The 18,038-nt window shown below is 39.1% G+C and overlaps 1 protein-coding gene across 1 annotated transcript in view; it reads left to right on the top strand.

Moving 5' to 3' along the window:
• Positions 1-18,038, top strand: part of LOC308666700 (cytosolic phospholipase A2 epsilon-like) — a gene marked incomplete at both ends in the record, with an annotated part of 41,655 nt that overhangs the window by 17,722 nt on the left and 5,895 nt on the right. Inside the window, 8 exons of the mRNA XM_081325596.1 lie at positions 2,092-2,228; positions 3,230-3,452; positions 5,584-5,698; positions 6,794-6,931; positions 7,447-7,554; positions 10,589-10,780; positions 12,233-12,399; positions 15,409-15,592. Coding sequence (XP_081181722.1) covers positions 2,092-2,228; positions 3,230-3,452; positions 5,584-5,698; positions 6,794-6,931; positions 7,447-7,554; positions 10,589-10,780; positions 12,233-12,399; positions 15,409-15,592 — 1,264 coding nt within the window. The remainder of the gene's footprint in view (positions 1-2,091; positions 2,229-3,229; positions 3,453-5,583; positions 5,699-6,793; positions 6,932-7,446; positions 7,555-10,588; positions 10,781-12,232; positions 12,400-15,408; positions 15,593-18,038) is intronic.

The raw sequence follows: 18,038 nt of genomic DNA, 5'->3' as shown, positions 1-18,038 counted from the left end.
TTAGTTCTAGGTTGCTTCTCTCCTTGACTAGTTTCCATCCATTGCTTCTTGTCCTGCTTTCAGGTACTTTGGAGAATAGCTTGACTCCCTCTTCTTTGTGGCAGCCCCTGAGATATTGGAACACTGCTATCATGTCACCCCTCACAGAAATTGCCTGTCAAGTCTTTGGGGTGAGCTGGGAAAACTCTGAGATTGCTTATGCAGCTACTATTTCAATAAACCAGTAAAGGAATGGATCCAATAAGTTATTAAGAAATTGTTGGGTGCTATCATGTTTTCCCAAAAGGAAGAGGAGTCTGAATTTAAGACAACTGCCTTCATAAAGATATACAGTATGTTTGTCTGTTGGTATTTATGTATGTATGTACATATATGTCTGTATATGTTCGAATCTCAGAAGGGTATGACTGACTGATGAGGACTAATGAGTCCGAAATGCATATCAGCCTCCCTAAATTCTTTGTTAGTAATTTAAACAAATGTCTGTATATATGTATACATATCTATATGTATATGTATCTATGTTTTCATAAATTTTCACAGGTACAGGTATGTAGGTCTTGGCATATTCGGGTCTTTTCCCATGTAAGATTGAGGGTGTCTTGGCAATGTTTCGACGAGGTCCCACTCATCATCTTCAGGCTTGTGTCTTCGGCTTCGTGCTTGTGTGAGCAAAGCGTGATCAGAGCTGCCGTCTCTCTATAAATATTGGTGGGTGGGTATGGGGTGCTGGCTTTGTTGCTGTAAGTGGGTTGGTTGGCTGTGTTGTTACATGTTGATTGGTCGATGGGGTTATTGTTTGTGGATTAGTCGGCTGTTTTGTAACATCCTGTGTGGCTGAGGTGTTGGCTGTGTACCCATTAGTCTTGTGTTGTAACGACCTGGATAATGGGCTGTGTGATGACATCCTGAGCTCTAGTGTAGTGATATCCTGAGTTCTGTGTTGCAACATCCTGGGTGGTTGGCTTACATGGGAAAAGACCCGAATACGCCAAGGCCTACATAAGTATCTATATGTATACATATTATGGGAAGGATCTATAAATTTGTACAAATTGTATTACAAATATAGTGTAAAAAATCACATATTGAGTTGCTAATAGCTGACAGAAACTCAGGAGAGGGGAGGGGGAAAAACCGACAAGCAATAATAGAAAGGAAATCCTTTAAACCAGGGGTGTCAAACTGCCGGCCCGTGGGCCGGATGCGTCATGCCAAAACTGTGCCCACCCCATGGCCGGCAATGGAAAAAAAGCCGCGATACATCGCGACACATCACATGACATTGTGAGTTTGACACCCCTGCTTTAAACTCACAAGCAAACATAAGAATGAAATACTGTACTTGTTTTAAATTATACAAACAAATCAGCAAACACACAAAAACTAATCTGCACTATGCAAACTTAATTATAACACTTATAGCTTAAAGGAAAAGATTCAATCATCGCTTGATTTAATCAGCTCTTTTTCTGGGTCAATAAGAATGCCAAAAATAAACAAGGAAAATCAATTAATAAACTGATTTAGAATACTATAAATACTGCTGCTAGAATGTCTATGGAGATTCTCAGTCATCCAGGTCATGATTGTCCCAAAGGTCCTTTTTTTCACTAGGCAACTGGACTTTCTTGTTTTTCTTTGAAGACATTTCTTCAAGATATCTGCAAGGAGTATAAATCATGCCATTCCCCATCATCCAGTCAGAGCTGAAGAAGCTTCTTGGATGAGAAGCAAAACATCTTCAAAGAAAAACAAGAAAGTCCAGCTGCCTCATGAAAAAAGCACCGTTGTTGCCATAATGTTTCATATTTTGTGTATATGTATGTGTGTGTACACACACACACACACACACACACACACACACACACACATCATTGCATAAATGGTAAAATGATGCCCATATGGAGTCCCCTGGAGTGTCTTATTTAATGGACACAACATCCTCTCCTCCCACCTCCAGACAGTAGCAGCAGCAAAGAGTATTTGTAAAGGGAAACATGGGAAGGTACAGAAGAAGCCCTATTCTAAATCCTGAATTTCGTTGTCTCTTTTCAAAACTGAGAGTTACTTGCTTGTTTATTTTTTGAGGTCCCGGTAGTTGCCATCATGACAACAGGGGGCAGTATGCGGTCACTGACTGCATGCTTTGGAAGTCTTAGAGGTCTTCAGAAGCTCAATCTCCTAGACTGTGCTACATACCTGACTGGATTGTCTGGCACAACCTGGTAAGGGCATTAAGGCATATTTGATGCTAGAAAAATACAATTTGCTCAGTGTCTGTGCTCTTTAATTACTTGGATAGGGCATGAAATTACTGACCTACTTGAGAAATAAGTCTGTGACTTGCTGCTTTTATTTTTAAAGAACCTGCTTTTGGTTTAATTTTATTTGCATTAAAAAGAGAAATCCACTTGAGGTCTAAAAGGTATAATGTGGCAAGGGGATTTGGGGAGATTGAAATGTATATTGAGAAAAATCCTTTTTTGATTTAATTACTGCCTGCAATTAATTGTAAGAATTAAATAGAAGTTCCATGTTGATAAATACCTCAGGTAGTCCTGAACTTACAACAGAACTTCCATCGCTAAGTGATATGTTTGTTAAGTGAGCCTCACCCAATTTTTTGACCTTTTTGATGCTGTTATTAAGTGAATTTGGCGTCCCCATTGAGTTTGCTTGCCAAAAGCACCCTGGGAAAGTTGCAAATAGTGATCAAGTGACTCTGGGATGTTGCCACCATCATAAATACATGCCAGTATTGAGTGCCAAGCATTCAAATTCTGATCAAGTGACCTGAAGGGGGGGGGAACGGGGAATGCTGCAATGGTCATGTGTGGATTGGTCATATAAGTAACTTTTTTCAGGACTGTCATGACTTTGAAAAATCATTAAACATAATGATGATGATGATGATGATGATGATGATGATGATGATTATGTTGTTGTTGTTGTTGTTGTTGTTATTATTATTATTATTATTATTATTATTATTATTATTATTATTATTATTATTAGTGAAGGACCACCTACAGTATATGTTGGACTACAATTCCAATAATTCCTGACTACACTGGCTCTGCTGGCTGAATCTAACATGGATTTCTTTCTTTGTAATATAATTATAGTATAACAGGGGAGCTATTGCTTTAGTGGGTAACTTAAAGGAAGGATATGTGATATTTAATCCAACCAGATTTTGTTTATATTCTTGTATTCTTTTTCCTAGGACCATGGCAAAGTTGTACAAAGATGCACACTGGTCAAGAAAGAATCTAGATGAGCAAATTCATGAAGCTAAAAGTCACGTAATTAAGAGCAAACTGAATGGTTTCTCCATGGAGCGTTTGGAATATTACAAAAGACAATTGCAAGATCGGAAACAAGAAGGACAAAAAACTTCCTGCATAGATCTGTGGAGTCTCCTTATTGAATATATGTTAAATGATGAGGTAGAGTACCTTTTTAATATTATGATTTTAAACTATTGGTTCTTGGGCAGATTCTGTATGACTCTGAATCCTAAGGAGCTTTGCCCATGTTTTTTTCTCCTGCAAGCAGATCAATGTTCAGCTGGATGGTATAGATCAGACATGTCAAACACAAGGCCCAGGGGCCAGATCCAGCCCGCGAAGTGGTTTCATGTGGCCCACGAAGCCATCCTGGAAACAGTGAGGGAGCGGCCCCCACTGCCTTGGCCCTGGCCCAGAGACCCTCCTTCTGCTAGAGACCCTCAGATCTGTCCCACTCCTGCCCAGGCCCCCATAGGCACCCTTGATGTGAACAATGTAGAGCTGGCCACGCCCACCTAGTAGGCCACACGCACTCTAGCCACGCCCACCCAGTAGGCCACGCCCACCCAGGCCATGCCCACCTTGCCCCCTGAGGACAACTGCAATGCTGATGTGGCCCTCAATGAAATTGAGTTTGACACCGCTGGTATAAATAATATTTGCTTTTCCTAGAATCATAGAGTAGACTATAAGGATTGCAGAGTACCTTGGAGAACATAAAATCCAGACCTTGTTCGGTGCAGAATTGATTTATTACAGTATTTGACAGGTGGATATCCAGTTTCTTTTTAAATACTTCCAGGCACAGAAGGTCCACCAGACAGTCTGATCCATCGCTAAACAGTTCTTACCATTAGGGAAGATTTTCTGATGTACAAACGAAATCTACTTCATTATAATTTTAACCATTTATTTATTATTTATTTATTTATTCAAATTTCAAACCAATCATCTCTTTCCCGATAGATTAAATAAGTTACGTTCCCATGAAGATACTAATTTGTTTATTTCAAAATTTAGCAAAAATCCTAATATTCCAAAAATAATCTGGTCTCTTAATGCATTTATATCTTTCTTGAATTAAATTATTATTTAGCTTTTTGCTATTTGTTGTATATTCTTTAAGTGGGTAATTACTTTTTCCCCCCTCTATATTGCAGTGAAGATTTCTAAACTACACCAGGTAATTTTCTAAACTTGTTGCTTGAAAGACCTCTTGTAACTTTAACATAATTAGAAATCCAGAAATAGATAGAAAGAAGAATCAGATTAATCTAGTATCCTTCATTGCTTAATTGCTCCACCAGGGTTGAGAGCTTGATAGCTTCCTCCGTTTCCCAGCATTCAGACCCATGGGTTCACTGCTGTCCTGATGTCTCCTTGAAAGAGCTCCTGTCTGAAGCACAAGCCCAAATTGTCATCTCCCCTTCTCCAGTGACATCTGGTTCACCTTTCTCTCACCTGGAAGTCCCATCCTATGCTTTGAAGAATAAGATTGCAGGGTATTCCCGTGGCACTTCTCTTGGAAACCTAACTGATACAGTAATGGCCAAAATTGTGGAAACCTTTTGGGAAAAGTGTATTTTCGAGGTTTGATGGCTAATAACACCACTTTTTTTAGGAGTAGTACCGTAAAAATATATATCAATGGAAAGATAATTTAATCAAGAATGTAATGCGACATAGTTTGTTCAATTATCTGTACTGTATTGTATGAAAATTTATAGCTAAATAACCAGAAAAAGGAAGCAAAACTTGCTTAGGTTGATATCAGGTAGCTTTCCTTCATCTGATTGTAGCCAATGAGCATGAGTGTTTAGAGAGCCAATCAGGTGTCATCTTGTTTTGTCAATGAGCCAATCAGATCACAGTAGGATTCAGTTATTGATGTCATGTATTGAAGCTGAGAGGAGGACATTTGTCAGTGTGTTATGTGACCGCTATCAAGTTGGTTGGGTTTTTTGTGTTCTTTCATTTAGTGAGCTTGTAAAACGTAATAAAATTAAAGTAATGGTGCAAAGAGTTGACTGGTCGCCCAGAAAGCGATGTAAACTAGTATTATTAAGTGAACAAGGCTACAGTTATAAAGAAATTACAAGAAAAATTAGTGGAAACTTAACCAAAGGTGGCATTTCTACTGTACACTTTTCCCAAATTTTGGGCACTACTGTATGTGGATGTCAACATTTGCAACATAACACAATTTCAGAACAGGTTATATATACTTTTATTACAAAAAATATCTTATTTTCTTTCATTAACTGGATTTATATTTCCTTTTAAAATACAGAAAGACAACCATAAACTTTCTGATCAACAGAAAGCAGTGAACGAGGGACAGAATCCTTTCCCTATTTACACTGCCATCAATGTAAAGGAGAAGTACAGCACTATGGATTTCAAAGGTAATACCAAATTCAAAGAGGCAATGCCAAGAGATCTTTGATTAGCTAGATATAGATTTCTTGATAATTTATGAAACAGGGAGGGAAAATGAAATGCACATTAGTAATCTCAGATTGAAAGCCACCTCGTGGCCCTTGGATGCAAATGTCATATAGTATATCAAATCCAAAGACAGTGTGGTAATGGGCATTTTAATGATTCAATTTAATATTTTATTGCTTGTTTATGGTTTTACTGTTACACTGTGGACCTTTTAATTTTTGTTTACAAGCCACCATGGCTCTGGTGATATATAAATCCAACAAATAATCAATGACAAGTAGGATAAATATTCATATACTGATAATTAGACATAGATATTATAATTTTATAATAATACACAAGATTACAGTAGTCTACTAGTCTGAAATCTTCAGCTGGAGCCAACTGTACTAGTTTAATCCATTTAATTTCAAATTCCAGAAGAAACTCCAGGCTAAGAAACAGCAGCTGGTGCAAAATTGCTCAGTAAATTCTCAGTGATGAGACTGTTTTTGCATTTGGGGCATCCCATTTTTAGAACCAAATGAAATATGTCATCATGTTATTAATCTTTACATTTTTAACTGAATAAATAGCAGCTGGGCCATGTCCCTTCCATATGCCCAAATGGATATGCAAGACCACACAATTATTTGTGTTATTACATTGAAATCTGTCATGTCTCTATCCTGATGACTGTGTGTACACACCCATACTGTTGGCAAACAATAAAACAGGTTTGTCACTGATGTCAGGTGTTTTTTTTCAAACTCCACATCCAACCTATGGCTCTGAGTTTTTCTTACTTTTTAGATTGAATTTTTGAACCAATACAAATAACATCAATTAAGAACAAAGCTGGTGCATGCCATATCATTTAAACACTTATTTTTTTTAAAAAAAACACCCTATAATTAAAAGAGAATAAACAATACTAACAAAGAAGGGAAGGAAGAATACAGAAAAGTAAAGAGAAAAACCTCCTGTTGTTATGTGCCTGATCTTGCCTAATGCTGGAGAGAATGCACTGAGGGATCTTGCTTTCATTTGTGTGGCTATAATTCTTTTTACAGAATGGTTGGAATTCACACCTTATGAAGTGGGAATACTAAAATATGGAGCTTTTGTTCGGACTGAAGATTTTGGTAGTGAATTCTTTATGGGGCATCTAATGAAAAAGCTACCAGAGACTCGGATCTGTTATTTGCAAGGTAATAAATGACAGGTTTGTACTTTATAGTAAACTAACAAATTTATTTTTTTTAAAAAAATCTGAATGTACTATAATTCCATCCAAGTGCACTCTATTCAAATAGTGTACTTGTTCTCTTAATACAAAAAAGTAGATTGTTGATTGTAAAGTTAATAATAATCATTATACAACTGCTTAACTGAGTCTTAAAATAAAGCAAGTTGGTCTCAGGAATTTTTCACGTTCATATTAATGAGTGGTTCAAAGCCACAAAATAGAGTGTGAGTTTTTGAGTTCTAAAGAACCGTTCTAAAGAACCAAGATAAAACACCACCATCAACAACAACGATGATCGTAGCGGTAGCTGGAAGAAATATGTAGTGGTACTGTAGATTAAGAAAATATCAGTAAACCACATACAGAATTAAGGAGAGAAAATAATTGGATTCTACTGATTCTGCCTCCTAGATTTACTTAATGATTACTGAGATGGGGAAGGAGACAAAAATCATTTATGTTAATTCTTCTGGCTAGGCATGTGGAGCAGCATATTTTCCTGTAATCTGCTGTATTTCTGGAATATAAGTCACAGTTCTGAAGACTTTTGGCACAAATGGACTCAAGACCAAATAGTGAACATTGGTACGTTGTTCTCATACCACTCTTATCTCTTGTTACTAATGGTTGGTGTAATGTATCGGGCCTATTTACTTGAACTGTTTCCATGTGTCTTTGAATGCTGCTTGAGATTGCTTAATCAGGGAGTCTGGTAAGGGTTGCTGGCTTCCCAGACATGCAGTCTCCAGGATGATCATTGGTTGGCTCTAGGGCAGCAATAGGTTCCTTCAAACCTAGTGGCTGCCACCTAGTAGCCAGCAGTATAAGTAGCTGCGTAGAAGCCTTGATTTCTAGTTCAGTTCCTGTTATCCAATAAAACAATGTTCCTGTTTGAACTCTCTCATCTCGCCTCCTACTTGCAAGAAACCCAGTACACAACAGTTGGGTTAGTCTGACTCCAACTGCTGCATAGTGATATATCCCCTTGCTGAGACCCCTGTGCCTGGCCTGTATAAGTAGATATAATCACCGCTGACAGTCTTTATCAGATAGCTGAACTCACAAAATACCTTTTCTCATCCACGAAGATCTTATTGCATGCAGGAGGTTTACAGCAGACAACAGGATGTGGCAGATGATGAAATGGACAGTATTTCAAGGTCGAAGACAGTAATGGTCCTACCATGAGAGCAGACCACATGTAATGGTGTCCAGAAAGTGATACAATATTCAAGATTAACAAGAAGGAGGAAATACATCACAAAATGGAAGGGATTGACTGAACAGATTAATATGTTGTAGTTCCCAAAATGACCACTTGATGGCAGCACAGTATGATACTCCCTAGAGGAAAATTAAACATGTAAATCTAACTCACTATAACATAAAATTAACCAACTATGCACTGCATAATACTTTTATAGCTGATGTAATAGCACATGAGGGACGCGGTGGCTCAGTGGGTTAGGACGCTGAGCTTGTCGATCAGAAGGTCGGCAGTTTGGCGGGTCGAATCCCGAGTGCCGCGTAACAGAGTGAGCGCCTGTTACTCGTCCCAGCTTCTGCCAACCTAGCAGTTCGAAAGCACGTAAAAATGCAAGTAGAAAAATAGGGACCACTCCGGTGGGAAGGTAACAGCGTTCCGTGCGCCTTTGGCGTCTAGTCATGCCGGCCACATGACCACGGAGACGTCCTCGGACAAGCGCTGGCTCTTCGGCTTTGAAACGGAGATGAGCACCGGCCCCTAGAGTCGGAAACGACTAGCACGCATGTGCGGGGGAACCTTTACCTTTACCTAATAGCACATGGGTTGTTGTTTTTTGGTATAATATTTGGTTTATTCAAAGTTAAAATACAAAATGCCAAAATGCTTTTTTTTAAAAGAAAAGAATCAAAAACACAACAAACAAGACATTAAAAAGGAAAAGAGTTTTAAAACAAGAAAACAAAAGACTAACACACATACCCATAATATCCTCCCCAGTTGAATGCTGATTAATGTAATACAATAGTGTTAATTTCTCATCTCTTGCGAAACAAACCAAAAAGATTTGAAACTACTAAATTTGTTTCCAAATTCTTAGCCTGTCATCTATATACTATATTAATAACAAAATAGTTAACAAGAAAAACAATAAGCATCATATATAAAAGTATAGAAATAATTACAAATTATTAATAATAATAAAATAAAGACAAACTTGAAATTCCAAAGTCCTCTGTTAACAAACTGTTATTGTAATCAACTCATAGAAGATTTACCATGGCTTCAATTCCAAATCATCCCAGATATTAACCCTAACTGATCCTGGATCAAATACCCACATTTGTTTCTTAATACCATCTCTTATCAATTGCTGATTGATTGAACACAATAAGCATGTTACTAATGTTTTTAAACTGTATGTAAACAATGCAGGAAAAAAACTCAGAAATGATAAAATATTGCATCTATAAAGGAATTTTCAGTTCCTATGAAATATAATTTACTGCATATTTAGATAAATCAAATAGTTGAACAAGGCTCTTTTTAGAATTGGTGCTACCATAACATTGTTTTTTTTCTTTTTGATAGTTAAATTGTTTACACAAAATACAGTAGTCCTCGATTTATGGCCACAATTGAGCCCAACATTTCTGTTGCTAAGAAAGACAATTGTGGACATTAAGCTGATGTTGAATTTAATTACGGCAGCAAGACTCTTAATAGGTCAATATTGGAAGAAGGAGGAATTGCCGACTATAGAAGAATGGACTTTAAAGGTTTCTGACTTAGCAGAGATGGCAAAGATCTCGGCTTATTTGAAAGATCACTCGCAAGAACGTTATATCATGGAATGGAGAAAATGGATTGAGTATATCCAGAACAAATACGGGACTAAAAATTTTCATGTAGCATTTGAATAAGTCTTCCTTTCTTTTTCTTTTTTTCTTTTTTTCGTATACTTAATAGTAATAGTGTTTGTAGTTACCCTATATGAGCTAGAGAGTGACAGATTTCAGAGTTTATGGTTGTTAGCATATGGATGTTTATGATTGGTTTTTTTTTTATAATTTACTGCATATTTAGATAAATCAAATAGTTGAACAAGGCTCTTTTTAGAATTGGTGCTACCATAACATTGTTTTTTTTTTCTTTTTGATGGTTAAATTGTTTACACAAAATACAGTAGTCCTCGATTTATGGCCACAATTGAGCCCAACATTTCTGTTGCTAAGAAAGACAATTGTTAAGTGAGTTTTGTCCCATTTTCTTGCCACAGTGGTTAAGTGAATCACTGCAGTTGTTAAGTTAGTAACATGGTTGTTGAGTGAATCTGGCTTCCCCATTGACTTTGCTTGTCAGAAGGGCACTAAAGACGATCACATCATTGCAACCGTCATAAATATGAACCAATTGCCAAGCATCTGAATTTTGATCATCCCACGGGGATGCTGCAAGTATTGTAAGTGTGAAAGGTGGATCATAAATCACTTTTTTTGTGCCATTGTAACTTTGAACATTCACTAAATAAATCTTTGTAGGTCAAAGACTTTCTTTACTTTTGCAAAGGATTAAAAATCTAAGCCAAATATAGACAAATAACGTGTTTCATTGATTATAATTTCTCATCTATAGATGAAGAGCCTCATTTACCTATTGAACCACGTGAGCGGAAGACAGAACTCTACACCTCAGCTGGACCACTATCCAATGCTTTTAGAGATCTCCTAACAGATCGCTTATCAGTTGCCCGATACCACAATTTCATCAAAAGTCTCCAGCTAGACAATAAATACCTTGAGAATGAAAACTTCTCTAGATGGCAAGGTAATTTCATTGGTTTTTTTAAATGAGTATTTTAATACAAGAATAGATTCAGTAAATTAGCTGAACTTCCACGATGTCTAAAAATTAAGCAGGGCTGGGCCCAGTTAGTACTTTTTCTAAAAAAAAAAAGCCACTGGCTAATTGGGAAGATGAAAATAAATGTTCAGAAAGAAGGCAATAGCACAGCACTTCTGCACTGTTGACAAGAAATCACAATTTTTGTGTAGGTGAAGCTTTCAATTGTGGTCGTAAGTCAAGGACTACCGCATTTTCCGGCATATAAGATGACTTTTTAACCCATGAAAATCATCTCAAAAGTTGGGGGGTCGTCTTATACGCTGGAAAATAGTGCATAAATCAATCGAGCGCTCCCGTTCTTGCAAAGCAACTTCAAGCCTCCTTAGTCCAGTCCCCCCTCCAACGTGACTCTCCCTTCCCACCCCCAAGAGCCTCTCAGCCCCTTCCCCTCCCCCTTGCAAATGCCAGACCCCGGGAGCTCTTGTGTCTATTCCAAAGGGTGGGTGAAAGGAAAAGCCCCTTTCGGCTCCGGCTTGACTGCAAGTCAGCGAGCCCGGGAAGGCACACCCTCCCCTCTCACTGTGGAGGAAGCAGGGCAGGCTGGCATCTGGCGGGAGCCGGCAGGGCAGTCCTGCGCACGCGCACGCTCCCCGGCTCCTAAGGAGTCCTCGGGGAGCCGTGGCAGGTGCCTCACGCTCTTCCCTCTTGAGCTGGCATCTGCGGAGCCGTCCGGCGTCGGGCAGGAGCCGGCAGGGCAGTCCTGCACACGCGCGCGCTCCCCGGCTGCTAAGGAGTGCTCGGGGAGCCGTGGCAGGCGCTTCATGCCCTTCGCTCTCGAGGCGGCACCGGTGGAGCCGCCCGGTGTCGGGCGGGAGCCGGCAGGGCTTTGCATCATCTGCATCAGACGGGTCTGAATCAGGCTTGTGTCGGACAGTTGGCAACTGGCATGTAAGTATTTTCCGGCGTATAAGACGAAAAATCTTGAAAATCTTCTCAAAAGTCGGGGGTCGTCTTATACGCCCAGTCGTCTTATACGCCAGAAAATACGGTACCTGCATAGATTAAATAGGCCATAGCATGACTGTGCTTTTCATCATGATCAACATATATATTTTCAGTTCACTCTACCTGTTTTTCCAACTTTAAAGTATTTTGGGTTTAGTTATCCCCCAAACGCACAAACACCGTGAGGCTCATGAACCACAGAGCATAAAATCCAAATTGTTATTTAAACAACTGCATGCCTTTTCAATTTCAAGCAGCCAATTTCAGCAATTCAGCACATAAAGGCTGCTTGAAAATCTAATCAAAACCAACTTTTCATTTGTGGCAAGTTGGTTGCATGCATTTTTGGGGCTGGGGGCAGAGATTTCTTTGGGCAATTTCAAACCATCCCACATTACAAGAATTTGGGCTTCCTCTTATTTTTTTAAGACACTGTACTGGACTCTTCACCCAATCAGTTAACCCAAACAGAAGAATATTTGTCTCTGGAAGATACTGGATTCTTCGTCAATTCTAGCTCTGCTCCTCTGCTGAGACCAGAAAGAAAGGTGGATGTTATCCTACATTTAAATTACAGTGCAGGATCACAGTCTTTGGTGAGAATTGCTTTTATGCTGTTGTTTTTCATCCTATTTTTTTTTAATATGGATTCTCTGTTTTCATTGACTTATTTCAACATAACTTTTATTGAAGATTTTTTTCAACAAGCTATAAACAATAGAAATACTAGAAAAGAAACAGAAAATAGGGAAGAATGGTGAATGTAAGAAATAAAATAGAAAAAGAAAAAAAAAGATTAGGAAAAAGCAGTTTAGGATCTGTTCGACAGGGGTCATGCATTTATATCTTATCCTCTGTCTAAAGTGACATTATAATTTCCTTCTTTCCATAAACTGCCCTTTCTAATCTTCAAACCCATAAATCACAAATTAATCCCATTCAGAAATTAATCCCATATAAAAATAATCTTTCATGGTTCTTTTCTAATTGACTGTCCATTAATCCCAGCAACAAAAGTTCAAGTTTCAACTGAATGTTGATAGCTAAAAAAAATTGTGCCATTATATGTACTTGAATATAAACATTTCTGGCCTATTTTACAAGTCCACCAAATATGACACAAAGCCCCTTTTGTTCATATTTTCAGCATAAATTTGAAGAATCTTTACATATTCTACACAATTTTTCTTGAGTCATGCACCAATGGTACAACATTTCATAAACATTCTCTTTATTTGTAATATATTTTATTGATGTTTTTAACAAAACATAAATCACTCAATAATTGGTAAACAGTGTATTGTCTGGGTTACATTTGTAAAACAATCCTTAAAAATTAATTTCTTAATCTATATTCCATATATTACTTTTACTTGATTTCCTCTTTCCCCAAAATATCTTTTTTGCAGACATTGAGTCAATACAATTCTTATTGTTTTGATAAATAATAATTGAGTGTATCATTTTTTCCAATATATTCCTAACAAAATAATCATATTAGTATAATATTTCTTTTCTTTTCAGTCATTTTGGTTGCCTTGTCATATATCCTGTTACAATCCTTATTTTAGTTTATTTCTCTCACCAAATTCTAGATATTCTTACTAGTGAAAATTTTCTCAACGATTAATTACAGTTACATTGACAGATTTAATTCTATTTTTTCCATGTAAGCCATCTCACACTTTTACATTTCTTAAGAAGTAGATTAAACAATGAAAAGGGAGAAGGAAAAAAAGAAAAAGAAGAAAAGAAGAAAAGAAAGAAAGAGCAAAAAAACATAAGAAATAACATACTGTTTAAAATATATATCCCTCCTAGGTTAATATATATTTATTTCCTCAATTTCTTATTCTTTTTAATCATAGTTAAGAATATATTTAATCTTTAATCTTTAAACATTCCATTCAATAGGTCTAGTCATCTAATCCCTTAACTTTGATTCAAAACATTTTTTTATACTTTTCTTAGATTCAGTCACATTTAAGTATCTAAAACATTTGCTTTATTTAAGTCGTTAAGTTGTAATTGATTGATTGAACTTTTCAGTCCCACCCAGTCTGCAGCCACCACTGCAGCCACCACTGCAGCCACGCTCGCCCAGCTGGCCATGCCCACCCAAAGGGCCATGCCCACCCAGCACCCAATGATACATAAATGGGTTTTGGGTTGCAGTTTGGGCACTCGGTCTCTAAAAGGTTCACCATCTAGATTGTTCATCAGGGGAAAAAAGTTTGGTAATTTACCTTATTTTGTTTTAATATCTTTCCCAGAGGTTCTGTTCTGTTGTGGACAAACTACTTCATTTCAATCTTAATGTTAATGTCTTGTCATTGTCAACTCATAGTGACCACAAAGGCAAATGTTCTCAATGACAATCTGTCCCTAGCCTGATCTTTCAGGCGTTCCGCATCTTTCAACAGAGCATCCATGGAACTGAATCTATCCACCTTGCTGCTGGTCAAACTTTTTCTTTTGTTTCCTTCTATCTTCCCCAGTATTAGACCCTTCCACTGAAAGTCTTTAAACGGTCCTAAGTAGGATTTGAGCCTGCTAATTAATGCCATGAGTGAGAACTCTGGGTTGATTTGTTTGATGATCCATGTGTTTGTTTTCTTGGTTGTCCACGGGATTCTCAGGAGTCTTTTCCAACACTAAATTTCAAAAGTATCAATACTCTTTCTATCCTGCTTCTTCAAAGCCCAAATTTGCTTCCATAGAGGGATTGCTTGCACAATTCTAATCTTTGTAGATATAGACCCCACATGGCATTTGAATATATTTTCCAAAGCGTTCCTGACTGCATATTTATTGCCTCCTTGTTCCTTTACTGTTGATGGTTGATCCTAAAAGGCAGAAGCTATCTAACACTTTGATATCTTCATTATCAGTTTCAGGGCATGTTGTTCAACCTATTGTCATTAGCTGGTATTCTTTATATCTAATTTTAGTTCCACTTTTTTTCACTGAGCTTCTTGACATTTATTATTGGAGCTTGCAGATTTTCACTTATAATAATCCTCACCATAACACAGGTTATTGATGTTTCTTCCTCCAATTTTATACCACACTCATCTTCTTCTAATCCATCTTCCCTTAATATATATTCAGCATATAGGTTGAATAAAAAGGGGAGACTATACAGCTTTGTCATACTTCCTTCCCAAACTTGGAGCCAATCCTTCACCATGTCTTGTCAATACTGCGGCTTCCTGGCTTCTATATAAGTTTCCCATGAAAACAATGAGATACTCTTGGATTCCTATTCTTTTGAGCACTTTCCACAGCTTGACATGATTGATACAATCAAAGGCATTTCTAAAATCAATAAAGCATACTGATGCCTTTAAGTATTCTTTGACTTTCTCAATTGTCCAGCATCCATCAACAATAATGTCTCATGTTCCTCAGGCTTTTCTAAAGTCAGATTTAGTATCTCATGCATGCACTATTTTATTTGTTTGTTTGCTTGTTTGTTTGTTTGTTTATTATTTATTTATTTATTTATTTATTTATTCATTTATTTATTTATTTATTTATTTATTTATTTATTTATTTATTTATTTATTTATTTATTTATTTATTTATTTATTTATTTAATCTAGCCCCTGGAGCAATCATGCAAGTACTATGCAGATCAAGGAATCCCATTTCCCAAAGTTGTCCTGAAGGATGATGACAAACATCTGAAGGAATGCTATTTATTTGAAGATGCTGAGAATCCAGCAGCACCAATATTATTGTTCTTTCCACAAGTGAATGATACTTTTCGATACTACAAAGCCCCAGGTATTTCAATATATAATTATTTTTTATCATTAATGTAGCAAAGCAAGATTATTAATGTACACACTACATTGCGTAATGTAGTACACAATGGTTTACAGAGTGATGTAAAAAAAATGCTACATAAAATACCATATTTTGCAATATAGTGTCCCCAGATGTGTTACTGATGTTGACTTAGACCAGGGGTCGGCAACCTGAAACAGTGAAAGAGCCACTCGGAATCGGTTCCCTCACAAAAGGAAAAACTGGGAGCCGCAAAAAATGCACGCCCATGCGAACGCATGCGCAGAACAATAGGCTTGACAGAAGAGTGGAGCCTAAGGCGAGACATGCAGCCGCCCTGCCGCCTCCACTCTCATTCACTCGCCTTTGCTTCAAAAAGCTTCTCTCTCGCTCTCATTCACTCACGTTTTGTTTGCAAAAGCTTCTCTCTCGCTCTCTCATTCACTCACATTTTGGTGTCTTTGGCGGCAGGAGTGGAAGAAACAGGAAGGTTGGCGGCAGCAGTGGTGGCTGCTGTTGAGGCAGCTTAGTGCCCTTGCAGAGATCCTGGAGGTGCTCCAGGCCCGGCAGAGACCCCGCGCTGCACGGCTTTGGTGGAGGAGTAGCTATGCCTGCCTGCTGGGCAGAAGAAACAGGAAGGCGGCGTCAGCAGGGCACCTGGCAGGCAGTACTCGGCTCCAGCGTCTTGGCGAGTGCACTAGGTTGCCCCAACAGCAGCAGCCAGTGGCAGAGCGATTGCCCGGTCCTTGGGGCTCACTGCTGCCATGGGGGCCTGCATGGGGATTTGTTTCTGCGGGGGAGGCGGAGGCTGATGGAGATGTGGCCGACCTCCAGCGTCTCTCTTGCCGCCGCCTCCACCACTACTGTTGTTGGCTTCCGCTACGGCCGAACCCAGGCAGCCTTCTCCACTCCTAGCAGTGGCATCCGGGGATTCTCCGGTTTCATCGGAACCAAGCAGCAAGTGAAAAAGTTAGCAGTAGCAGCACTAGTGGGAGCAATTTCAATCGGCCCCTTCATTGCCAAGCGTCTCCGTGGAAGTCAATGGAGGCAGCACGGCTGGCCTTTCAAGTGAATGAGAGCGAGACTGAAGCATTTTCGAGCAAAGTGTGAGTGAATGAGAGTGTGAAAGAGGCTTTTTAGAGCAAAATGTGAGTGAATGAGAGCAAGAGAAGTTTTGCGAGGAACATGTGAGTGAATGAGAGAGCGAAATAAAAGCTTTCCTTTTATCCCTTTCTTCCGACACCACCTTCCCCCCAAGTCACCAACCATCTTTTTGAGTTTTTTACTCTTCTTTTTCCAGGCTAAGGGAGTGCCAGCCCTGCTGATGTAGGAAAAGCGAAGCAGGGACCCTGCTGGCTCTCCAGAATAGAGGAGCCACTTCCTAATAAATGTGGCTGATCAATCTTAGTTTCTTCTGCAAGGAATGGTTGGGGGAGGGGTGCGTTTGCTTCACCCTTTCCTCCCCCAAAAGGTTCCCTGCTTGGAAGGAGGAACGTGAAAGGGGTGGCTTTTGGTTTCTTTCCTTCTGTGGGCTAATGCCTCCTTAAGTAACACCAGCTGCCTGCAATTAGTGCAGGTTCGCATCCCACCAGGCTCAAGGTTGACTCAGCCTTCCATCCTTCCGAGGTAGGTAAAATGAGGACCCAGATTGTTGGGGGCAATTAAGCTGACTTTGTAATAATGCCGCTTGGGGTGTGTGTGAAAGCCCTAATAAGCAGGCATATACATAGAATGAGGGACGCGGTGGCTCAGTGGGTTAGGACGCTGAGCTTGTCGATCGGAAGGTCGGCAGTTTGGCGGGTCGAATCCCGAGTGCCGCGTAACAGAGTGAGCGCCTGTTACTCGTCCCAGCTTCTGCCAACCTAGCAGTTCGAAAGCACGTAAAAATGCAAGTAGAAAAATAGGGACCACTACGGTGGGAAGGTAACAGCGTTCCGTGCGCCTTTGGCGTCTAGTCATGCCGGCCACATGACCACGGAGACGTCCTCGGACAAGCGCTGGCTCTTCGGCTTTGAAACGGAGATGAGCACCGGCCCCTAGAGTCGGAAACGACTAGCACGCATGTGCGGGGGAACCTTTACCTTTACCTTTATACATAGAATGAAGGCTACTGCTAAGCTTGTAAGCCGCCCTGAGTCTTCGGAGAAGGGCGGGATATAAATGGAATATAAATAAATAAATAAATAAATAAATAAATAAATAAATAAATAAATAAATAAATAAATAATGGACAGAGTGGTGCCCAATGGGTATTAGGGAGGGTACAGATCGGGAAAGGGGATTGCGTCTTTCCTCATCCAGCAAAACTGGTAAGAGAAAGCTTGTGGGCTGACCAACTAAGCTGCTAAATCCCCTCTTTCTAGCGGACCCTCCTCACTGGGAAGAAACCTTGGAAATGAACTGATTTGAAGGTGTGTGCATGTGCGTGCGCACACAGAGAGAG

The sequence above is a fragment of the Vipera berus genome, assembly GCF_964194415.1.
Source record: "Vipera berus genome assembly, chromosome: 1".
Lineage (NCBI taxonomy): Eukaryota > Metazoa > Chordata > Lepidosauria > Squamata > Viperidae > Vipera > Vipera berus.
This window is presented reverse-complemented; position numbering and strand designations above follow the sequence as displayed.